The 25,327-nt window shown below is 50.4% G+C and overlaps 1 protein-coding gene across 2 annotated transcripts; it reads left to right on the top strand.

The window, feature by feature from the left end:
• The first annotated feature begins 2,416 nt into the window (after positions 1 to 2,416).
• On the top strand, positions 2,417 to 15,924 carry LOC147692031 (uncharacterized). 2 transcript variants are annotated; one of them, XM_086938329.1, is made up of 4 exons: positions 2,417 to 2,609; positions 8,373 to 8,501; positions 8,691 to 9,214; positions 13,487 to 15,924. In XM_086938329.1, the coding sequence occupies exons 3-4, from the start codon at positions 8,734 to 8,736 to the stop codon at positions 14,050 to 14,052; spliced, it is 1,047 nt and encodes a 348-aa protein (XP_086794455.1). In that variant the 5' UTR covers positions 2,417 to 2,609; positions 8,373 to 8,501; positions 8,691 to 8,733; the 3' UTR covers positions 14,053 to 15,924. The 2 variants fall into 2 exon arrangements, with proteins under 2 accessions (XP_086794455.1, XP_086794454.1); XM_086938328.1 differs by having other exon boundaries at positions 12,350 to 15,924.
• Positions 15,925 to 25,327: the final 9,403 nt, after the last annotated feature.

The raw sequence follows: 25,327 nt of genomic DNA, 5'->3' as shown, positions 1-25,327 counted from the left end.
CGGGCGGAAATGCGGCGGGCGCATGTTGGTGACGGAACCGCTCAGTCACCAGCATCGGTTGCGCTGTGCTTATGACGGAGCGGTTCCGTCTTGGCCCCGCCTGCTCAATAGAACGCCCAGCGCAGGCGCGGAATCCGCGCCGCGCAGGCGCGTCGGTCAGGCCATGATGGAGCCGCTCCGTCATCAGCACAGCGCCACCACAGCTGATGACGGAGCGGTTCCGTCATCAGCAGGGGAGGGGTTAAAGGAAAGCAAGTACTGGGTTGTTGAGAAAGAGATATGTGGTCACCAGCCAACCTCTGCACCCATAGGATAGGCGCACTGGCTGAAGTTGCTATATGAAGTGGGGAGAGTGCGGGAAGAAACAGGCAGGCAGACAACGTTCAAAGTGCACATGTGGTTATGTTTGCCCAAGGAACAGCCGGGATTGTTGGAAATTCCATTTAGCTGTTCTGCATGGCCAGGTGCGTGGAGGAGCTGAAAACGAGTGATCTTAATATGCGGCCATTCATTAGTGAAGCGGCCAGGCACAGGGGTGCTGCTGCCTGCTGGGGGTATTTGGGGTTTTACACCCCCCTAATAAATGTGTTTTCTGATAAATAGTTGGGTACAGGTGCTGTAAGCTGGGTATTGTGAGATGTCAGTTGGATTTTACCGGCGATTTTTACATACACAGAAAAATACGCACATATACACTCTTCCATTCTGTGTTAAAAGTCCTCAGAATATTGGCTATTTTACAAAATATTGTGTTGTCTCACTTAGTTCTCCTACCAATCCAGAATCCTTTCCCTTTCCACTGACCCTTAGGTCACTCGCATGCACCCTGCTTGCCCTATAATGTATTTAAACATTATATGCGAGTCTGATTGTCGAAAAATCTTGAGCTCAAACCACTCCAGTCATACTGAGCAAGTCCCGCCCCTGGCCAGGGAACAGGCAGGGAGACAATGCCATGGAATACGATTGGATTTGGATGAGGTGAAGGGGGTTGTTCACTACCGAGGCCAAGAGGGAATGAGGTGGGGACACTTACTACCTACAATTTTGGATTTAGGGGGGAGGTAACCAGGGCTGAATGGAATATTGATTGATGCAGGAGAGAACGACCTGGTGCAGCTCTCCTGGTTGGAGTCGATGACAGCTGAATATTCTAGGACAAGTGGGAACATGCTTGTTTCTTTTCGTACACAGGAAAGTTTGGCAGCTGCAAGAAAGTTTGCTGCAGTCATCAAGTGAGGAAAAAGGGAGGTGAACAGGGAGGTGTAATGTTTCGGTAAGGATAGAAAACCCTGGAGTTGTACGCACGACAAGTATATATACTGTTTATAGTTTACATGTTTTGGGTGCTATTTTACCATGATGGCATGCACCTTTCTTTGTTAGGAAATAGGACATATCTGGTGAAGATGATGAAGATGTGGAGGATTGGTGGAGCAAGTAATACAATGATGGAGGAATAGAAAGAACAACTGTCTTGGGAGGGTTTATCTGGTGGTGGTGAGAGAGACAGACTGTGTATCACTAAAAAGTACATTTTGGAAGCACTTTTTTATCTTAATCATAAATCTGTTTGCAAATTTCATCGGAGTCTATCTTATACTGTGTGTAATGCAAGTTCAACATAATGACATATTCACTGTACGTTCTGTCACAGGCTGGGACCTCGCAGCACTAAAATACACAACTCACTATTACCTTTGATCCAATCAGGATTCAGATCTGTGGCTCTCTGGTCAAACACACACATCTGCGGTGATCACTTTAATCAATATCAGTGTAATAACTTAAAATAGTGCATTTACCACTTATTAGTTGAACTTGTATTTATTTGTCATTAAAGGTGTGCGTTACTTTTTCACTTAAGGTGTGTGGTACTTTATATGCAGTTTCCCAAAGTAGTTACAGAATATTTTGTACATTTTAACCGTGACGAATTTGACCCCGCCCTAATTGTATTCAAGATCTCAGTTCCCATACTCTTTTTATGTACTTCGACGTTGTTTGGAAGTCATAACCAGCAACGAAACATAGGCCCCACTGTAGTCCAAACTTTAGGGGGCCCCTCAGCACAGTAGCTCCTGAGGGCGGCCCTTCCATTTAGTTTGCAGGGGGGTGGGGGCTCAAGTTTCATTACGCTAGTGGTCATAACCCCTCCCTATTGCAGATCATCAACCACTAATACTGGTCACACAGCCTCTTTTCCACATGCATTACCTTCAGTGTTAAACTACAGGTCTATTTACCGCCTCTCTCTTCTCAGAATTGTGTACCGAGTGAATGACTCGCCCCGCCAGCTCCCTCCCCTTATTCTGTTGCTTTCCTCCAGGAAGAGACGTGTGTTATCAACAGGAAGTAGAAGAAGCAAGAACCTCTTCCAGATAAGGCCCTCCAGAGACTTCCCGGGCTTTGCCCCTTGGTTCGGCCCCCCCCACTCCCCAGGGGGAGGGGGACAGTGGCTGGACCGGGGGTCTCAGTGGAGGCCACCCCCGGGAGGCAGAGCCCGAGCACCCAATGATTGGCTGGAGATAAGGGGAGCAAAGGCAAGGAAAGAGAAAGAGCGGGCCCACCAAGCATTGGGGCTGGGCCAGCTCAGCCATAAATTTAAGGTAGGAATGTGTAGGGGGATAAGGGCTATTTAAGGGTGGACACCGGGCACAAGGCCCTCTTTTCTCCGGGGAATTTTGGCAGGAGAAGAGGTGCAGCGTCGACAAAGTGCGAGGTGAGGTGGGGGGAGGCGAGGGGAGGGAGGGATGGAGGGATGGATATAGGGTGGGCTGCAGTGTGGTGGGTACAGAAGAGAACGTGTGGGGTAGCAAGGGTGGGGGGACGGTGCTGGGTCTGGGCGTGCAGAGTAACAAGGAAAGGAAGGGACGTCATCAGAGAGTGTGCAATATTAAGAAATATAAGGAGGGGTGGGAGTAGCAAGTTAAATACTCCCCGCAATATTATCAAGTGATGGATGGGGGGAAGGGGACCTCTGTGGAAGAGGGGGTGGGGCCGCTGGGGTCCATGGCGCGGGCTTTAATGGCACGGGACAGAGGGGTCAGGCTCCTACGGCGGAGGGCGAGGCGGCGTTCTGGGGAAGGGCGTCAGAGTGCCCAGGAAACAACAATAGCAGAGGGGGGGGGGGAGGTGGCCGAGCACGAGTCGGTCAGGTGCGAAGTCTTGGGGACGGGGGCCCACGGGAGGGCTCGAGCGCAAGTTAGAATAAGGAAGGGCATGGAGGGATTGTGGCCAGAGGGGCCAAAGTAGAGGGTGTGATCTGCCATGGGGGGCTCAAGGATATTCAATGGGGGGTTGGGGATGTGAGCCAGGATAAGTGGGTATAGGTGCATCCCCCCCCCCTCCCACCCCCTTCCCCCAGGCGGGTAAAAGGAGGAGGGTGTGGAAGGGCTGGATGCTGGCTTAAAGGTTACTGAGATGGGGGCGGTTAGTAGATGCCCCTTAGTGTCATGGGGCCGAGGATCGCAGTTTGGCGTAACAAGAGGGGTGGCGCTGGTTCTCGGTACTGGGGGCTCTGTTTTCGAGGGAAGGCACAGCCTCCGGGCGTCAAGCGTATGAGTAGTAATAGCAGAGGGAACTGTCACTGTTTTGTCCGGCTGTATGAATGGGGAGAAATAAGAATAGGTTCAAGTTAAGTCACATAAGTACGAACGCATAAAGGACAGAACAAAATGTAACTCACTGACAGGGTTTTCATTGGCAATAAAATGGCCCCCTAGCTAACTGACTCTGTGATCTTCTCGAGGCTGAAAGGCTGAGTCGCAGTACATTGATTTGCCTTAATGTACAGTGCTTAGAGGATGGGGGGAGGTTGGGGGAGGGTGGGTAAGGAAGGTGCGGAGGGACTATGGGAGGTGCAAGAACGGACATACAAGGATAGCCGAAAAGGGCGCCAAGAGAGGAGGCATAATGGGGGTCGGATGGCAGGGCAAAGGAGGGATGAAGAGGGTTTGGGGCCGTCCAGGAGAAAGACAGTGGAGAGATAGGGTTATGGGCGCGGGCGAGAGACGTACAGTTAAGTGCCATTCGGGGAACAGGCCTCTAATGCAAAGGGAGCAGAATGAAGATGGGCTAAAATTGTGTAGCATCAGCAGATGTTTGATTGGCACTCGTGGCGAACAGGCACTAACGGTAGACGGCAGGAATGAGTCATAGATGGGGTAACACGGAACTTGGTTGCCTTTGGGGGGTTCTAGCAGAGTGAACGGAATAAGTTTCACCCTGCCATGAAGGGATACCACGAAGTTGAACTATGGAGGCTTAGAATGTCCGGCGCGGTCCCGGTGGAATTCAGGCGGGTTTGGGCTGGGGGGGGGGGGGGGGGTTGGGGGAGGGTGGCAGGGGGCGGGAAGGGTGCCACAAGGTGGGGGGCGGGAATGGGCGGCCAGGGAAGACACAGCGTAGGTGGTTACTGACAGGGAAGGAGGAAAAGAATTTGTAGGGGGAGGAGAGCAGGGAGGGCCATCGAGGGTAAGGGCTGGCGAAGGGGGGGGGGGGGGCGCGGAGCTTACTCCACCGGGCATGGCAGGGAGCGGCAGATAAGGGGAGTGGGGGAGGAGGGGGCGAAGGGTACAGGGAGCCTTGGAAATGCCGGCAAGGAGTTGGGAACGCTCCTCCTCCCCCCCCCCCCCCTTCTGTAGTGAGCAGAATGGTGGATATAGAAAGGAGTGTGTAACGCGGATGTGCTGGGGGATTATGACGACTTAGTGCAAATGGAACGAAACTCCTTCCGAGTTCATAAAGTACATAAGACAGTTCTCTCTATAACTTTCACATGTAAGATGGTGTTCGACGCGTGCTGCTCGACACAACTGATACGCTGGCTGCCGTTGTATCTAGTGTTTTTATTTGGTACAGTATTGCTGCAGATGCTTAGTAACATTGGTTATGGTGTTTAGGAGTTAATGTTTGGGTTTGAATGCGCGTTGTAGCATTAGGTACGGTTCATGCATTGTAATTTAAGAATGTTATTCACCATGTTATTCATAGAGGGATAAATGAAGGTGTGATGAGAAGTGCGCATTCGTGGAGGGGGAGAGCTGGGCAGCTCTCGAAGCAGTTGGGGCTCTGTTTTCGAAGGGAGGGCTCGGGAGATGACAAAAGGTGGATGGGCGCAGGGTCTCGGACTGCGGGGGGTCAAAAGAAAGATTTGCGGGAGGGCTGATGGTAATGACGGAGCGTGGACGAAAGTCAGGGGTTATTGGTTTGTGCATTTGTGTGGGCGGACTTTCCCCGGGGTGTCAGGGCGCTTCACGAAAGGGGGCAGGGGTGAAATATAGTGAGAAAGATTGCAAAAGAGCGGATTGCGAAGGCATACGTTACGTTACATAAGGTGGTGGTGACAATTGTGAGCAAGGAAAGTACATGAGGCTGCGGGGCGAGCGCAATAAGCGAAAGGTGAACTCGAAAGCATTGTTGCCAGGAAGAGGGTGTCGGGGCATCGAGGACAATGGCACGAGCAATGGGGGGGGGGGGGGCATAGATCGGCAGTTGAAGTGAACACAAGAGGGGGTGGTGAGGATAGGCGAGCATGGGACACCGCTGGCGGCATCGACGCTCCACTGCTCCCCAAGGGTCCTGTGCAGCACACAGGTGAGGATTGGGGCGCCAAAGGTAAGGGGCGGAGTGGGCACGAGCACAGACAGCCAGGAAGACACAGCGTAGGGGGTGGGGACAGGAGGGAGGGAATTAGCAAAGTAAAGGAATGTGTAAGGGGAGAACATGGAGGGACGCCGATTGTGCTAAGGGGCTGGTTAATTGCATGGCTGGGAGCTGCAGATACGGGGGGGGGGGGGGGGGGGAGTGCAGGCAAGGAGCTGCCCTCTCCGCCCCCCCCCCCCATCGGGCCACAACGAGAAGCGATAGCTCATCCTAGACAACACGGCGTAGTTTAGGGCAAAAGGGAAATAAATTGCTTGCTGAAAAAGGATTGCACATGTGCTCTACTCCAGGCGTTGGGCCTCGTTGCCGGGGTTTGTGCTGAGAAGCACTGTGGGCGAGAGGGAGGCGCTGTGCTCTACTCCAGGCGCTTGGCAGAGCTGCATGGGGTTTGTGCTGATAAGCACTGTGGGCGAGATGGGGGCGCTGTGCTCTACTCCAGGCGCTTGGCCTCGTTGCCGGGGTTTGTGTTTAGAAGCAACGCGGGCGAGAGGGAGGCGCTGTGCTCTACTGGAGGCGCTTGGCCTCGTTGCCGGGGTTGGTGCTTGGAAGCGCTGCGGGCGAGAGGAGGGCGCTGTGCCCGACTGGAAGCACTGCGGGCGAGAGGGAGGCGCTGTGCTCTACTCCAGGCGCTTGGCAGAGCTGCATGGGGTTTGTGCTGAGAAGCACTGCGGGCGAGATGGAGGCGCTGTGCTCTACTCCAGGCGCTTGGCCTCGTTGCCGGGGTTTGTGCTTAGAAGCACTGCGGTCGAGAGGGAGGTGTTGTGCGCTACTCGAGGCGCTTGTTCTCTGCCAGCCGAGGGCACGTGCTGCTTTGTTGTGGAGTCAAGAAGTCTTGCCTTCTGTGTTTCCCTTCACTGGTGGGGGGGGGGGACTTGATATGGAAAGATGGGGCTTCCCAAGCTTCCAGGACTCGCTCGAGGCCTTCAAGGAGCACTGGAGCCCCTCCGAGAGGAAAAGCCTCGGAGCCAAGGTCGGTGCGTGAAGGCGCTGACATCCTTCTCGCCAGCAGCGAGGAAGGGGCGGAGGTGCCTGGAGGGAGCAGCCCTCGGGGTCCCAAGGCTCTGGGGTTCCTGCCAGGCAGCGCTGCTCTGCAGCCAGTGGGAGGAGGCGTGCGTTTACTCCTCCTCGGTACCCTTACAGGACGTGTGCAAGGCTCGGCCAACTCGCGCCACATGCACATCCATACGTACCTTTCGATGTTGGTTGTTTCCACTTCTCATACTTCCAGGTGCAAACTATAGTGTTGTCACCTAATTGGAGGAACGTCCGTTTCAGCTGGAAATTTCAACACTTTATTGCAGCAGTATCGTAGCTGGGGGACGCTCACGCTAGCATCTGTCACTTTCGTTTCAAAGACTACTTATTCATCACATCGTTTTGCTTTGACTAATCCCCGAATAGATTTATTACAGGGATCACCTGGACTAATATTCCTGATCAAACATTACATTTCTCGAGTAATAAGGATAATTAATTTGGCATAGTAGCTTCTTGTTATTGTAAGGACATGCTAATATGTTACAAAAGGTACAGCACGAACGTAGGCGCTGGTGATTTGGCAATTCAACGACTGAACTCTGCTTTCAAGAAAGTTAGTTAACGTCGAGCGGACAGGAAAAAGAGGGAGGGGTGTTGCGGAGTCGGGGGGGGGGGGGGGGGGGCGAGGGGCTATACAGTGCGGCGCAAAGTCTTCGCGAAATGCAGAGGGCGGGGGAGAGGAAGGGCACACGGGTAGGCCGGTGCTCTGTAACAAGCCCACCAGCTCTAGCCCCCCCATATCCCCCCCACCCCGCATCTACAGGCGGAGGTTCATCATCTCGTGTCCGGCTCCAATGAGGTGGGCCTGTGGTTTCCAAGCCGCCATAGCTGCAAAAAAAAAAAAAAAAAAAAAAAAAAAAACGGTTTGTGTTTTTTTTTTTTTTTTTTTTGATTCGTCCTTCATCTCTTGCCTAATAATTTACTTTAGGGGAAACTTCATGCAACGCTGCTACTGGAACTTGGGCTTCAGGGCGGCTTTGCAGGTACAGGCTGGCGTACGGGCAAAGTGAGTTCAGTTTCAGGAGGTAGGCGCAGGTTCCACGCTAGGGGGCATATCTCACATCCTAGTGCCACTCCACGTGGGGGGAACATATCTCACATCCTAGCAACGTTTCATTTCTGGCACTTTGCAGCAGTTGTAAGACGTCGTAGTGTCTCTCGTTGCTCAGATGGGCGGAATTTCAGAGTTATAGGCTCCCACGTCTGCATTGCAAGTTGAAGCAGTATAATGCGTGGCTTATGGTGGTTGAAATGTCACGGTAATGACGCTGAAGGTATGAGTAGGTCACACAAGGGGTAGGGGTCAAGGCGAAGGGGTGCTGTAAAGGGAGACCACTGTAATAAAAGGGGGGGGCAGGAGGGGAGGCGGTGTTCGGCGCTGGGGAGAGCGGGCAAGGCTAAGGCCGGGGGTTTGGGGTGGGGGGCGAGTTGGGAGAATGGTGAACTCCTAACGCCTCTCGCCCCCTTCCCCAGTGCGCCTCCACCAGGGCCGGCAGGGATAGGGGGGCCAGGGGGGGCAGGGAGAAGGAGGAGAGGGGTTTAAGGGCGTGTCATAGACAGACGGAGAGGCTGCCGCACGGAAAAGGGGTGAAGTGCTGGAGCTAGGCGAGGGCAGCTATACACAAGGGTGTCCAATGATGAGAACTAACATGTGGTTTCTTTTATAGAGTGAATACGGTTCGAATACAGTGGACAGTGAAGGACAGAGCAACGAACAGAGTGGGGCCAATAGTGGCGGAGGTCACTGACTGGGCAAAGGGTCAGGAAGAGCACAAGGGGTCGAGGCGTGACAGAAGGTGAGTCAAGGGACAAGGGGGCGATGCGAGGCGAAGTCGGGGAACACCGCGGGGGGGCCAGAGGACGGCACAGCAAGGCCGGGGCACCGCAGGGGTCGGGGCGGCACAACTAGTGGGCTAAAGGAGTTCGCAAGCGGAAAAGGCACTGACAACACTGCTTGCAAGGTTAACACAGTTTTTCAATTTTAGGTCAGCAACGGGAACGGGATTGTTCCAGGCACACCGGATAAGGATGGGAGAGGAGGGGATGTTTCACGGCGGTGCATTGGAACTAGCAGCAAACGAGGAGGCTGGACCTAGCGGGGTGGTCCCGGGAATGGAATACAACAGCGGCCAGGACGCTCAACAGCTGTGGGCCACTTTTGCATCAATAGCAAAGGCAAAGAATTGGGAAGGTTGGGAGCTGGCAATGGCTCAAATGCAAGGACAGGCCCCAGAAGGCGTTGGACAATGCAAGGACGTGGAGGGGTTGCAGGGGGACTTTTTTCCTATTAATGGTCATACCTATGCAGCGACACGTGGGGAAAAAAGGGGTATGGAAAAGAAGGCGAGGGGGCGTGGTGGAGCTGTCGCAGGAGCCAAAAAGGCAAGGTTACACACAGAGGACTTAACAGCAACAGCATTTATGGGTGATGATGCACAAGGTGCGGCAAATTTGCGCAAAGACCAGTCGAGTAAACAAGGGGCATTAACAGCTGAAAGTGGTTCCTTAGGTGAGTTGTCAGAAGTCATTAGAAAACTGTTGGATAATTGGCATAAGCCTATTGGTACAAAGAAGGGGGAGGTGGTGGTGGTTGATGAAGAAACAACGAAGGGCGGGTCACAGGAGGGTTCCCCAATGCAAGTCTGGGAGGGAGGGAGCAGGGAACAGGGGGGCGAGGTAGGGGGGGGGAGGAGAGGAGCGGCTCAGGCGCTAAAGAGTAGCAACACGATCCTGGGAAGGGATCCCTTGTCAAAGCCATCACAAGATAATGACAGAAGTACAACGCTGCCAAGGAAGGTAGGGCTAGGGGGGCTGAACGGGACACGGTCAGAAGCATGGCACATACCTCTGGAGGTTAAAGAGAGAGTTTGGAGGAGGGAGTTCATTGATATTTTCACACTACTGGAGCATGTGCGCAGGGGGGTAGACACGCTACGGGTTGCTGGACCCGGCAAGGAAGGGAAGGATAGGAAGAGGATCAGGCCAGAGGAGAACATTAACAACTGGTTAGACGCATTTGCCCTGCTAGCAGCAATAATGTTAGAAAAGTTCCCTGAGCAGGGTCCAGCGTTGAATAGATACAACCAAGCCATCCTGGACCGGTTCAGGCGATACGGAGGCATGGGGTGGCTGCAATATGACCTCAACTTCCGCCAACGCATGGAGGAATCACCGGCTATGTCATGGGACGAAAGAGAGGCTAAGGAATGGATGGAACAGATGGGGTCCAAAGCAGGTTATGGTTTAGGTTTGGCGGGCGCAGACAATGGTGTACAGCACTGGGGCGCAACGTCGGCGGGACAGGGTTGGCAGGCTAACAATACACAGGCGCATTCGCGGGTGAGTGCGCAGTATGGGTTGGGTCAACAAGTAGGGGCAGGATTCACACAGCAGCAAATAGGACAGGTGCAGTTTCAGCAAGGGGTAGCATACGCGGGCAATGGATCAATGGTGGGGTCCCAGCATCAAGGTGCGGTAGTTGGGGCATGTCAACAGTCCCCTCTGGGTGGCGGGGGGCAGCAATATACATGGACAGGTCCCATGCAGCATCAGGCAAGTGGAGGACAGACGCTGCAACAGCAATTGGGACCAATAGGGCAACAGTTCACACAAGTGGGGCCTGACCAGCAGGCGGGTACCGGTAGTGCAGCGTCCACAATGCAGGTGGGGGGGCAGCTACAGCAAGGCAGCAATGGGCTCGCAAATGGGCAATTCAACGCGGGCAGGGGCCAGCAGCCGCTGAGGGCGGTAGGCTTCCCAGTGGGCGCAGGGCAAACAACGGCAGGGCATCAAGGGGAGCAGAGTCAAAACTACATGAGGACAGTGGAGAATTCCTCAGGGTCAGGGATAGGACAGGGACAGATGATGGGTAGGCAGCAACAGCCCCAACAGGAGCAGCAGCAGGCATTTCGAGGGCCAAAGGGGGCAGAGGATTTCAAACAGCCGCTGCAACGTAAACAGAGGGATAATACATGTCGGCTGTTCAACGCTGGCAATTGCACCTGGGGGGTACAATGCAGATTTCGGCATGGGTGCTCCCAGTGTGGCGGAGACCATCCCGCTGTGGCATGCAAACCAATTGTTAGAGATGCAGCGGGCACCACCCTCATGGGCTAGCCATAGTCTGGGCCAGGTTACAAAAGGCCCATCCCCAATAAATTTTGAATTGCTGGCAACACTTTTAAATGGATACCCAAAGATTGAGGAGAGGGAGCTACTGTTTTGGGGTTTCAAGGAAGGGTTCAAAATACCTTACAGTGGTCCTTTAGAGGGCAGATCATCTAAGAACCTCCGCTCAGCGGAGGAGCTTCCGGAAGTGGTTGCAGAAAAAATACAAAAGGAGCTGCAGCTAGGGAGAATAGCGGGCCCATTTGACACCGCCCCTTTAAGGAACTTCATTATTTCTCCGCTAGGTATTGTTCCAAAAAAGGAAGCAGGCAAATACAGAATGATTCACCACCTCTCTTATCCCAAAGGTAACTCAGTAAATGACTGGCTAAGCCAGGATATTTGCACGGTCTCCTATGCAACATTTGACGAAGCCATCGAGTTAGTCAGGCAGGCGGGGAAGGGAGCCCTCATGGCAAAAGCAGATATTGAGGCAGCTTTCAGGCTGCTACCAGTGCATCCAGACAGCTTTCATTTGCTGGGGTTCCAATTCAAGGATAGGTTGTATTATGACAAGTGTATGCCCATGGGTTGTTCTGTTTCCTGCGCTTACTTTGAGGCATTTAGTTCCTTTTTAGAGTGGGCCACGAACAAAGTCCAGCCAGTGGGTGGCAAGCTCCATTATCTAGATGACTTCTTGTTTGTAGGTGAGGCCGACTCACCCGAATGTGCTCAGGCGTTGGAGGCCTTCAAGGTCGTATCACAGGGCTTGGGAGTTCCATTAGCAGCAGAAAAAACTGAAGGCCCCACAACTAAGTTAACATTCTTGGGGATAGAGTTGGATTCGGAGGGAGGTGAGTCACGCCTCCCAGTGGGGAAAGTACAGGACTTTGCAGCAGCTATCAAAAAGGTATTGGCAAAGGAGAAGGCAACGTTGAAAGACGTCCAAGAGTTAATGGGCAAGCTCAATTTTGCATCCAGGGTCATTCCGGTTGGGAGAGTTTTTTCAAGAAGGCTGGCGGGGGCCACAGCAGGCATGACTCAGAAACATCATTTTGTCAGGTTAAAGAAGGGGCTGAAGCAAGACTTGCAGATGTGGCTGTCTTTTCTCCAAAGTTTTAATGGGGTCAGGATATGGCCGTCGCTGTGGACGGCGGATGAGAGGGCGCAACTGTACACAGATGCCTCCAGGCAAGGAGGTTTTGGGGCAATATTGGGGTCTGCGTGGTGTGCCAAAAGGTGGCCAACTGCCTGGCGACGATGTGGCTTCACCAACAATATCACAGCATTAGAACTCTTTCCCATTGTAGTGGCATTGTCATTATGGTCAGACACCTTGGCTAACAAGAATTTGGTCATCAGGTCAGACAACATGGCAGCCGTCCATGCAATTAATAATCAGGCGGCGTCATGTCACGTAATATTGGGCTTATTAAGGCAGTTAGTGAGCAAATGTCTCCAGTATAATATTCAGATAACAGCTAAGCATGTGCCAGGTTTTCAGAACAAGGCAGCTGATGCTCTTTCTCGCTTGCAGTGGGAAAGATTCCGTACAGAATGGCCAGAGGCGCAACAAGAAATGACACCCTTCAAAGAGGATTACTGGAGAATAATGCATTAGAACGGGAACTACAGAATATGGCTGAAGAGGCCCTAGCGGTGGGAACAAGACACCGGTATCGGCGCTGTGTGGACACTTTCCAAAACATGACGCCAGAGGTTTTCATGCTTCCGGACAATGTGCAGCAACTGGGGATGCGGGTCAAAAAGTTTGTGGTGTGGGCCAAGGGGGCCGGAAAATCCAGATCATGGGTGGGGGAGCACCTCGCAGCAATAGCATACTATTCAAAGATAAGGGGTTTGGAGGATCCGACGAAGGGTTTTGTGCTTAGGGCAGCATTGAAAGGATGGGCCAAAAAGGAAGGCAAGAAGCAGGACAGCAGGTCCCCGATTGAATTTAACACACTTAAAATTTTAATGGACAACATCCCTAGGGTGTGTTACTCGGAGTCTGAGAGTAAGTTGTTCAGATTAACATTTTCTCTGGCCTTTTTTGGGGCCTTTCGCATTAGTGAACTAATAGCCAGGGCGAAAGGGGACAAAAGCAACAGGGCCCTGTTAGTGAAGGACATATCCTTAGGCACACACCAGGTGTCCCTTCTGGTGCGACAATCTAAGACAGATCAGGTGGGAAGGGGACAGTGCATCACACTGAACAGGATGGAGGGGCACAGCTCCTATTGCCCAGTGACGCTTTTAACAGGGTACTTGCAGGAGCGGGAAGGTGCTGATAGGAACAGCTACCTCCTCACTCACAGGGATGGGACTCCGTTAACACTTTATCAGTTTAAAAGGGTGTTAGCAGCAACGGTGCAAATATCCGGCCTCCAAAGGTGTCACTACACTACACATTCATTTCGCATTGGGGCAGCCACCACAGCCTTCCAGGAGGGCATGTCGGCGGAAGGAATAAAACAGATAGGCAGATGGGAATCGGACAGGTTTAAGGGGTACATTCGCCCAACAGCAGACAGATAAGGAAATTGGAAAGACATGTGTTGCGGCTATTCAATTGGGGGATCTGATATACATTCTGTACAGCAAGCTTTATGTATAATAAAAGGATGATGGGTGACGTGTACTGAACATTTCCGTGCTTCTGTTTAATTCGCAGAATACAAAACAGTGTGGGTCATCGGACACTCATACGTGTCCAGGGCGGCTAACAGAGCTCACTGCCTTGGGTGGAATGCTACGTTCCCATTTCAACGGACAAGGGTGCAATGGTTCGGAAAAGAGGACTTGCGCTGGAGAGAATTGTGGGGTGTCATTGAGGAATTGCGCGCAGGTGCGAAGGATCCGAGTATTTTAGTAATTCATCTAGGGGGAAATGATCTTCCAGAGATGGGGCGGGGTGACCTGCTTCACACATTAAAGAAGGATCTCACCAATTTAGCAAAGTGCATGGGCTCAACGGAAATAGTATGGTCCGAGATTATTCCTAGAAGGGTATGGGCTGGGGCGCGCTCCCAAAATGGCATGGAGTTGTCAAGGAAGAGGCTAAATAGCTTGATGGTCAAATTTCTAAAGGGGGCAGGCTTAGGGATTATCAGGCACACTCTGATTAACTTGCGGCAGCCGCAGTATTACAGAGCGGATGGGGTGTACCTTTCTGACACAGGGGCGGATGTCCTGCTACGAAATATGCTAGCAGTGTTGTATGCAAGGGGCTGTTGGTAGTTTGCAAGAATGGGGCCGCAGTTAAGGCATGGGGGGGGCCTCGCAGGCAGCGATAGCTACCGGCGAGGCATGGCGGTACTTACAAAGCGATCCAAGAAGAATACAAAAAGCAGGTGGCGCAGAGGGCTCAGACTACAAATGGGGCAGGCGGGACCCAGGGGGTCACTGGCAAGCTCCCCGAGCTCCCTGTGTTCAGGTGAACCGGAAGCAAACAATTAATGGCGCAACGCGGGCGGGGGGCGGGGGACAAACGCCAACCCGGAAGGGAATGTGTGGGCCCCGGAAGTGAAAAGGTCACCCGGCCGGGTGGGAACCGGCTGGTTACCCGGGAGTGATTGGACACCGGAGGCTAAGGGGCCATCCGGTTTGGGTTAAAGCAGACGCTTACCCAAGGAGTGTGTGGAAACCGGAGGTAAAAGGTTACCCGGTCGGGCCGGAAGCAGAAGCTTGCCCGGAGAGAAAGGAAAAGGTGTGTCCCAGGGAGGGGGTTGCCTGGGCAAGGATAGCTGCACTGAATGTAGGGCACAGTGCAGAGGCATTGGTGGTTAAGGACGGGGACAAGTCACTTTGTAAAGAGAGCCGCACTGAATGTAGGGCACAGTGCAGAGCTGGTTGTGTAAGGACGCACGGTCGCCAAAACAGAAATAATGGCTTGTAAAGGATCGCTTGTAAGTGATAAATGCCTAATAAACTGCGGCCTTAATTCTTCCATAAAATAAACTGGTGTGGTCTGAATTTATTGGGATTCGGGCGGTGCGACCATGTGGGGGGTGCCTCTGCTGTGCCCCTTGGTTCGGCCCCCCCCACTCCCCAGGGGGAGGGGGACAGTGGCTGGACCGGGGGTCTCAGTGGAGGCCACCCCCGGGAGGCAGAGCCCGAGCACCCAATGATTGGCTGGAGATAAGGGGAGCAAAGGCAAGGAAAGAGAAAGAGCGGGCCCACCAAGCATTGGGGCTGGGCCAGCTCAGCCATAAATTTAAGGTAGGAATGTGTAGGGGGATAAGGGCTATTTAAGGGTGGACACCGGGCACAAGGCCCTCTTTTCTCCGGGGAATTTTGGCAGGAGAAGACCCGCCCACCCACCCTTGGAGGGACAGGAATTGAAGGGGGGGTAGACAAAAGAGGTGAGATTAGTCGCAGAGGCATATGGGGCTTACAAGAGATCCTGTGGTTTCGGAAGAAGGGACAACAGGCGGTACTTACAAAGCGATCCAAGAAGAATACAAAAAGCAGGTGGCGCAGAGGGCTCAGACTACAAATGGGGCAGGCGGGACCCAGGGGGTCACTGGCAAGCTCCCCGAGCTCCCTGTGTTCAGGTGAACCGGAAGCAAACAATTAATGGCGCAACGCGGGCGGGGGGCGGGGGACAAACGCCAACCCGGAAGGGAATGTGTGGGCCCCGGAAGTGAAAAGGTCACCCGGCCGGGTGGGAACCGGCTGGTTACCCGGGAGTGATTGGACACCGGAGGCTAAGGGGCCATCCGGTTTGGGTTAAAGCAGACGCTTACCCAAGGAGTGTGTGGAAACCGGAGGTAAAAGGTTACCCGGTCGGGCCGGAAGCAGAAGCTTGCCCGGAGAGAAAGGAAAAGGTGTGTCCCAGGGAGGGGGTTGCCTGGGCAAGGATAGCTGCACTGAATGTAGGGCACAGTGCAGAGGCATTGGTGGTTAAGGACGGGGACAAGTCACTTTGTAAAGAGAGCCGCACTGAATGTAGGGCACAGTGCAGAGCTGGTTGTGTAAGGACGCACGGTCGCCAAAACAGAAATAATGGCTTGTAAAGGATCGCTTGTAAGTGATAAATGCCTAATAAACTGCGGCCTTAATTCTTCCATAAAATAAACTGGTGTGGTCTGAATTTATTGGGATTCGGGCGGTGCGACCATGTGGGGGGTGCCTCTGCTGTGCTTCGCGTTCTCTGACGCTTCCGCATGTTATCATGGGCTGTGAGGAGGAAACAGATTCCTTGGCGCGCTCCCGCCGGGGACGCAAGGGGACAGCCCGAGGCAGCCCTGGAATTCAGTCATGGGACACACCCTCGCGGGCTCTCGGATCCAGGAAGGAATTTGCTTTTCGTAAACAGAGCTCAGGCAGCGCTGGTGTTTTTTCATGAAGCTTTTACAATGTTCGAGAGGCAACGTGCCATTTAGCCTGAGGCAACACATACTACAGATTCCTGGACCTGAACGATATTTCAAATACTACATGGAGAACGTGAGCTGATACTGTTCTAAGCCTTGGGTGTGCCTCTGTCAAAATTCATTTTTTTTCATTAAGTTAAAATAGCCTGAATATTGATTTTTTGTTTACATTTTATTATTTTATTTTATTTCAAAGAAATACAAATAACTGACTAACATGTCCACCACGCAAATGACTTTCCTATTTTCACTATACGAATTCTATTGCAGGACAGGAGGCTCCGATTATGCTATTCTCATTTCTTTAATGAAATGCCCAGCAGCCATAGAAACAAATAAAAAACCACAATACCCATGAACACTTGGGTAACAACCATAGAGTCTGCAGTATATAAGGCCATATAGAGAGACACACTTCCTCTTTCTTTGCTGCTCCGCAGCCAGTTAAGTGCTTTTGTCCTTACTTTTAATATACGTGGGGCAAACAACACAAAGAGTCAAAACAAGAATCCTACAACACATGAGTAGACTCAGATGCAACACTATTGGGGCCCGGCTAGTCGAGCATTATAATACCCACAAACACAAACCAGAAGAGATGAGGTGGAGAGTCTTAGAAAAAGTGAATATAGGACCGAGGGGTGGCTCCTTAGTTAGGACAATGAACTACAAAGAATGCAGGTGGATACACTCTCTGAATAGTGTACAACAGGGCTTGAACGAGAGAGAGGAGACAGCTAGACAAATGGGACAGCTTTGATTGAATCTAGGGAATTTATACAGCATTGTTCTGTTTTGTTCCTATACCTTTGTATAATGTATCACTGTTCGTATAACATGGGTCTGATATAGACGTATTGCCCAATGTTGCGGTAATGTACTAATCACAAATGACAATAGCGGTTGCCTTGTCTGATATTTGGACTCATGCTTAATGTAACTATCTTTGACATTTTACATGTATAGACGTTTTATTTAGGAATGAGGTGTTTATGTTAATGCAACTACCCTTAACATAATACTAGTGTAGACATTTTGTTTAGTAATTGATATGGCTGTATGAATGTGCGATTGCCTTATGACAATTGGGCCCGATATCATTTATAACAGAGAATTGTACACTTCTCCTGGATTTCTCAGCCACCTTTCTCTAAATTATTTACCTCTCTCTCTATTCACCTGCACGGATACTTATTTGTGTAATCCAGTATGCAGAATAGGAGTATTGATTAACAGCAAGGACATGTATTACCAGTGTTTTGCACAATATCTTGTAAATCCCATTGAAGACCAGTACATCTGGTCATTGAATATTAATGTTGCCTTGGTACATGGGCCATTCACTCGGTATTGGAACACTCGTGCTCCCTTGAAGAAGAGACATTAATATATACAATAAGAGAAAGAAGGGGCAATGATATACTGCCAAAATATAAGGATCTAAGTTGAATAACTATTGTGTTACTCCAACAATGACCGAAAGATGGGCATTACCGCATTACCTAGCAACATACACACGCTGTGATGTCATTCCGCATCAACGTGTGGTTGCCTAGCATCCGCAACGTCCTCGAGACGATATGCGGAAGTAGAATTCACCACTGGGTTGCGCTCGCTTTCAGAGACTGAAGCCGCCTAGCAGAGCAGATGTGCGTTGGGAACCCGTTCTGAAATGTTTAACTCCTTCGTGATGATGAGTGAAAACGATGTTACTCAGACCTGCCTTTCCCAATCAGAATCACGTTCCTGCAAACCCACGAGGTATTTGGCACTAACTGTCCCCTCGTTTTACCTGTTTGTAGATTGCATAAATCACCGGATGATACACGGATAGCCACGTAGGAAGTTACAAGACATCGTGGCTCAAACTAGTTTAACGGAGACATCACTAGAGCCAACTATTGGTGAGTGAGAAACGTATGAGGTGGCCAGGTATAAATGATAGAACTCATACAAACTAAATAGAACATATTGATGATACATATGTACTGCTTAATTACAGGATATTGGAAACCAACACAAAGGGATCCTGATAATTAATAACAGTTGCCAGTGAATAGGATTATACAAGGACTAATGCCTTTTTAAATAGGTGAGTGTTGCATGACAGGAGGGTTGAAACAGAGCCCCTCTTTCAGATTGATCCTAACAACTGTGTTTGGTCACAGATACTCATCAAATACATAAGAAGACCGACTGATTGAATTGAACATCAGGATGTCTAACTCTTGAAGAACTGGTAAAAAACTATTTTTCATTCCCATTACCAGTCTTTTGGTAAACTCAAATATAGTGCAAAAAATCCAAACCTGATGGTTTTTAATGTAACCTTTTAATTTAACCTACAGGCGCAACTACCCTTATCTGCCCCCGTCCTGAAGAAGACCCGCTAGAGACCCATAAATAAGGTGTCCCAGGGTCGAAACGTCGACAGCCTCACACAAAGGACCAGTCAACCATGTCCAACATAACACATCTATTGAATATAGTTTGTTGGTCTTGAGTGTCAGCTAAATGAGAATCGGCCTTTCCCATTCCTTCTTCCGTTTCTAAATACTTTCTTCACGCACGTGTATATAGATCACTTGATGTCACTGTGTCACATTTATTTCACACTATGTCACTTTGCCCACTAAACTGAATTGTTGCGCCGCTTTTTGTAAATTTTATTGCATATTTAAAGGTGTCAGTCGATAAGAACAAACAAAAACCATGAATGAAAAATGATTCAATGATTAAAATGTCGTACTGACCCTTTTCAGTGTTTGGTTTCTGCACTTCATGGTCTAACAGAGGCGGCATAATAAGTAGAAATGTTATGCCTATACTTGAGTTAAAGATAAATACATGATTTAAAGCAATTGTGTTCACACCCGACGGAGCCATTGTTGAAACTATTATTGTATTGCCCAGGTTCTGAGGGATACTGGGTTACCCCATAAGGAATTTCTCTTATCGGTGTAACACAGTAGGCAGTCAAGTATGGTGTACATAATCATACTGAAGATTGACTTCCATCGTGATCTGTTCCAGCGTAGCTACCTGAGGCAGTGACAGGGAGGGAGCTACTGTGGATTTGTATTTCAAGTAATACAATGGTGTACTGTCCACTGCACTCACCCGGGCTTCCAAAGACAACGCCCTGCACAAATGAACACCAAATATTTGTAACTTTTATATTGTAGGACTCCTCCGCTGTTTTAAGGAGATAGCCAGAGAAATCAACTCAAAGAATGGTAGTGCTTGAGTCATGAAACATAAGAGATGTTTGCTATGTGATTTTCTTATGAACATAAAATATTAAGTTTGCTCCACAGATATTACATTTTGAGAAAAGGATTACTTATTTATTTTTTGTTGTAATATGTATTGCAAGCTTGCCCTTAGGGAATTAGAACGCTTAAAGTTACAAACGTTTAAAGCAGCAGAGTATTAAATGATTTGCTCAGAATCACAGGAAGTTGAGCTGCGGGCGGGATTCGAACCTGGTTCCTAAGTCAGCAGCTTTCTTTGGCCGCTAGGCCACCTTTCCTCCCTTCGAATACAGTGACTGTGTGCATACTGTCACCTACCTTGTTCTAATTGATTAAACAATGCTTTAATAAATTACAAATATCAATCACAGTGCATAAAGGCAAAAGGTGGAGAAAAGAATGACAACACGCATCGCCTGGGGTTAAATCCATGTGACAGACTGATTTAAGTGCAAGTGTTGACAATTAGGTGCCGATGGTTAGCACCAGCAACCACAGGCTCAAATTAAGCACTGCCTGGCTCTGAAGCACGTGATGGTGTAACACAGTAGGCAGTCAAGTATGGTGTACATAATCATACTGAAGATTGACTCCTATCGTGATCTGTTCCAGAGTAGCTACCTGAGGCAGTGACAGGGAGGGAGCTACTGTGGATTTGTATTTCAAGTAATACAATGATGTACTGTCCACTGCACTCACCCGGGCTTCCAAAGACAACGCCCTGCACAAATGAACACCAAATATTTGTAACTTTTATATTGTAGGACTCCTCCGCTGTTTTAAGGAGATAGCCAGAGAAATTAACTCAAAGAATGGTAGTGCTTGAGTCATGAAACATAAGAGATGTTTGCTATGTGATTTTCTTATGAACATAAAATATTAAGTTTGCTCCACAGATATTACATTTTGAGAAAATGATTACTTATTTATTTTTTGTTGTAATATGTATTGCAAGCTTGCCCTTAGGGAATTTGAACGCTTAAAGTTACAAACGTTTAAAGCAGCAGAGTATTAAATGATTTGCTCAGAATCACAGGAAGTTGAGCTGCGGGCGGGATTCGAACCTTGTTCCTAAGTCAGCAGCTTTCTTTGGCCGCCAGGCCACCTTTCCTCCCTTCGAATACAGTGACTGTGTGCATACTGTCACCTACCTTGTTATAATTGATTAAACAATGTTTTAATAAATTACAAATATCAATCACAGTGCAGAAAGGCAAAAGGTGGAGAAAAGAATAACAACACGCATCGCCTGGGGTTAAATGTATAACAATAGAGTCGCAGGCCGACTGACTTCCCATGTTGTACTATTGACCCACTGTCAGTTCCACAGAATGTCATTCTACCGCAAAAAAATGAGAAGTAGGTCAGCACATCTTAAAGTAACATGTTTGAAATAACCTGATCTTTCGTGCAGCATTTCTATGGCGGATTTCAAACAGTGACAGGGGTGGCGAGCTGCCAAAGTTCACAAATTAAACAGGCCCCAGAACGGCAGCGTGATCTCTGATGCCTAAAACGCCTTGAATACTGCACAACTTTTCAGCACCCTTACAACTTTCAATTTCCAAGCGGCGCCATCAAATGGGTCCAATTATGATATCAATACCAGCCTTCTTTCAGAGGGGGATGAAATAACCGCAAATCCCAGCAGACGCCGCTATTCTGCAGCTAGGGATGATGTCATCTACAACAAGTCGGGCACACGGACAGCGGGAGGGGGGAACGGATAGCAGGGGGGTGGGCAGGAACGGACAGCGGGGGGGGCAGGAACGGACAGCGGGAGGGGGGCGGGAAGGCAAGGAAAAAAACAAGCACTCACCTGGACTTCCTCCGGCGGCGGTCGGCCGCGGAATGGGAAAAACAAACGTGGACGACCCAAAAAAATAAACCCCGCCCACGGCCGCGATGACGATCGGAGAGGGAAGAAATCGCGGGAACGCCCACGAATCTGGTCCGGCCATGACGGACAGATCTCTGTTCCAATGGCTAGCCTCCATTTATGGAGCTAGCCAATGGAACAGAGGGGCGGATTCCAAGCCACACTCTTTCTAACATTAGATTTCGCCTGTGCCGAAAAGCTGCGCAGAGCGCAGCCTTCGGCGAGGCGAAACCTAAAAAGGACGCTCCGGTGGAGGCTATGGTGGATACCAGGACTTCAATTCTTCAGGTGAGCGTCATTCCTGCATGCAGTGAGGTACTGGGGGACAGGATTCGTTTTTTCCTACACAATTGGCGCTTGATCTCCAGCGATGCTTGGGTGCTGGAGACGGTCCAGGGTTACAAGATAGAGTTTTATCAACCCCCGCGTCAGTCCCGCCCTCCCGCTCCTCTTTGCTTTTCCGTTCAGGATCAAGAGTTCATTTCTACGGAACTGGATTCCCTTCTTTTGAAGGAGGCGATTGTTTGGACCGTGCACCATCCTCAGGGGTTTGCCAGCATGGTTTTCCTGGTGGAAAGGAAAGGGGGAGGGTCCCGCTTGGTCCTCAATCTAAAGGAGTTCAACGGAATGGTGGTTTACAGGCATTTCAAGATGGAGGGCATCCATCTATTACGGGATCTTCTGAGAGAGAAGGACTGGATAGTTCGCCTCGATCTCAAGGACACTTACGTGTCCGTCTCTGTCTTCCCTCCTCATCGGCGTTTCCTTCAGTTCCATTGGCTGGGGACGTGGTACGAATACAAAGTACTCCCGTTCGGCCTTTCGTCTACACCTTGGTGCTTCACAAAACTGCTGAGGCCAGTAGTGGAGTCGTTGCGCACTCGGGGTGTTCGTCTGATCATTTACCTGGACGACATTCTCATCTTGGCGGAGTCCCGTCCCAATTATTGACTCACCTGGAAAGGTCCATCGACCTTTGCAATCCCTGGGGTTTCTGGTGAACGTTTAGAAGTCGGTCCTGAGCCCGACTCAGGTAATAGACTTCTTGGGCTTCCAGGTCAATTCTCTTACGTGGCAACTTCTGTTACCCAATCAAAAAATTCGATACATCAAGAGGGAATTGACTTCGGTTATTTCCAAACCGACTGTGTCATTGAGGTCGTTAGCACGCGTTGTCGGTCTGTTGGCTTCCTCCATTCAAGCGATCTTCCTGGCCCCTCTGCATTACAGAGCTTTGCAACGCCTGAAGATACGTCATCTCCAAAAAGGCCTCAGCTATTCGGACCAGATTCCTCTCTCGGAGGAGGCGAGGTGGGAGATGCAATGGTGGCTGGATCACATGGATGCTTGGAATGGGCGAGCCCTGTTCGGCTCCTCGCCAGAGATAGTGATCGAGTCAGATGCCAGTCAATGGGATCGGGGAGCCCGGTGCGGCCCAGTCTCGACAGGGAGTCGATGGTCTCCTCGAGAGCTCACTCTCCACATCAACTGTTTGGAACTCCTGGCGGGCTCCTTTGCGGTCCGTTGCCTCTCTCCCCTTCAGTCCAACTGCTGTATACTTCTCCGCATGGACAACGTATCGGCAGTCTACTATATCACAAACTGGGCGGCACTCGGTTGAGGTTACTGGCAGAGATTGCCAAAGATTTTTGGCACTTTTGTCTGCAACAGAGGATCACAGTTATTATTGCAGAGTATCTGCCCGGCTGCAACAATCAGATTGCGGATTGGAATTCGAGACACCTGAGGAATTTCAGCGACTGGAGACTCCATCCCCGCGTGTTCCGCCGCATTCTCCGGACTTGGGGCCAGTGCCAGATAGATCTATTTTAATCTCGCCTCAACAACCAACTCCCGCTGTTCTTCAGTTGGAGACCGGATCCGGTAGCCCTCGCCATGGATGACTTTCTGCAACCGTGGCCGTTGACTCTGTGTTATGCCTTTCCCCCATTCATGATGATTCCCAGGGTACTGGCTTGCACGAAGCGTTATCAATCAGAGCTGATCCTGATTGCTCCTCTGTGGCGGGCTCAAGCGTGGTTCCCGGTTCTCCTGGAGATGTCTTGTGCAGTGCCGCTCCTTCTTCCCCAGAAGTGGAATCTCCTGCTAGATCCTCTTCACAATCCGCATCCCCTGATTCTGTCAGGATCTCTCCTGCTCCTTGCGTGGCAGATTTCGGGGAACGTTGGTCGGTCCAGGGCCTTTCTGCAGACGCTTCCAAGTTCATTAATGATGCCTGGTCTCCCAGTACCCGCAAATGCTACAGGGGATCTTGGAAGCGTTGGTGTGACTGGTGTGTTCAACGGAAGGTTGATCCCACTTCAGCAGATGTCTCTGTGATGGTTAATTTTTTGGCCTCCCTTGCTTCTTCTGGTTTGGCCTATCGCACAATGAACAATTTCCGTTCTGCCGTTTCCGCGGGCCATCTCCACGTGGATGGTAAGCCGGTGGGTGAACACCCTTTAATTACTAAGTTGCTCAAGGGTATCCGTCTGGCTAATCCTCCATGTCCTAAATACATCTCTTTATGGGATGTGTCAGTTGTATTGCGTTTTCTGGAGGCCTGGCTTGCCAATTCTTTATTGTCCCATAAACAACTGTCGGCCAAGCTCACTACCAAAACGAATACTGCATTCATTACTTACCCTTCTTTTCCCGCCCATCCCAACCTTTGTGTTGTTCAGTGTCTCAAGGATTATGAAGTAAGTACTGCTTCTTTACGTTCCGATATGCAGGGTCAGTTGTTGATTGCTTTGCAGAAGCCTTTTCGCCCCATTACCCCGGCTACTTTGGCCCGATGGGTACGTTGGCTCATGGCGGAAGCAGGTATTGATGTTGCTGTGTTTGGGGCTCATACCGCTCGAGGGGCGATAGCCTCTAAAGCTTTCTCGATGGGGGTCACTTTGTTTGACATTATGAAGGCCGCTGATTGGTCTTCTGATTCTGTTTTTAAGACGTTTTATTATAAGCCTATTGCTAATGTTGCTTCTGTGGTGGTGGATCAGCTTTAAACAAGCATAATCAGAGCCTCCTGTCCTGCAATAGAATTCAAAATGTGCAAACATTCGTGACAAGAATTTTCAATTCTATTAAGGACAAGGAGGCGAGGATTATCCCACCCATTGTTGTATGCATTTATTACTGCTACACACATGTTGCATATATGCTTAATGTGGTCTATTTGCATCTACCTTGTTTTTCTACTACCCCCCCCTTCTTTCTATGCTCAACTTTTTGCGTAGTATGTGTATTACGGCTCTATGTCTCTTTTCAAGTTCAAGTTCAAGTTCGGTCATTTGTATAGCGCACTACTCACCCGGAGGGTCTCAAGGCGCATGGGAAGGGTTCGTTATTTGTCGAATAGCCAGGTTTTAAGTTCTTTTCTGAAGGAGATGTGGTTCTGAGTAAGGCAGATGTGGGTGGGGAGTGAGTTCCAGGTCTTGGCAGCCAGGAAGGAGAAGGATCTGCCGCCCATGGTGGATTTCCGGATGCGCTGGACTGCGGCGAGGGCTTGATTGGACGATCTTAGTTGGCGGGTGGGTTTGTAGAAGGACAGTCGAGTGTTGAGGCATTCGGGTCCTAGGTTGTAGAGGGCCTTGTGTGCGTGGGTGAGAAGGCGGAAAGTAATTCTTTTGTTGACGGGAAGCCAGTGGAGGTCTTTCAGATGTCCGGTGATGTGATCTTGGCGAGGGATGTCTAATATGAGTCTCGCTGACGCGTTTTGGATGCGCTGGAGCTTTTTCTGTAATTTTGCTGTGATTCCGGCGTATAGTGTGTTGCCATAATCCAGTCGACTCGTGACCAGTGCGTGGGTGACAGTCTTTCTTGTCTCGAGGGGGATCCAGCGGAAGATCTTTTTGAGAATGCGAAGGACGTTGAAGCAGGAGGACGAGACTGCGTTGACTTGTCTGGACATCGAGAGAGAGGAGTCTAGGATGAAGCCAAGGTTACGTGCATGGTCTGTGGGTGTGGGTGCTGTGCCCAGAGCGGAAGGCCACCAAGAG

The sequence above is a fragment of the Lissotriton vulgaris genome, chromosome 9 (genome assembly GCF_964263255.1).
Source record: "Lissotriton vulgaris chromosome 9, aLisVul1.2, whole genome shotgun sequence".
Lineage (NCBI taxonomy): Eukaryota > Metazoa > Chordata > Amphibia > Caudata > Salamandridae > Lissotriton > Lissotriton vulgaris.
Note: the sequence above shows the minus strand (reverse complement) of the source record. Positions and strands in the feature narration are given on the sequence as shown.

Excerpts from the sequence above, each read along its gene's own strand:
- LOC147692031 (XM_086938328.1), top strand. The coding sequence starts at position 8,734 with ATGGGAGAGGAGGGGATGTTTCACGGCGGTGCATTGGAACTAGCAGCA. Across the intron at positions 9,215-12,349 it reads AGCTGAAAGTGGTTCCTTAG|TGGGAAAGATTCCGTACAGA; the intron begins GTGAGTTGTCAG and ends TCTCGCTTGCAG.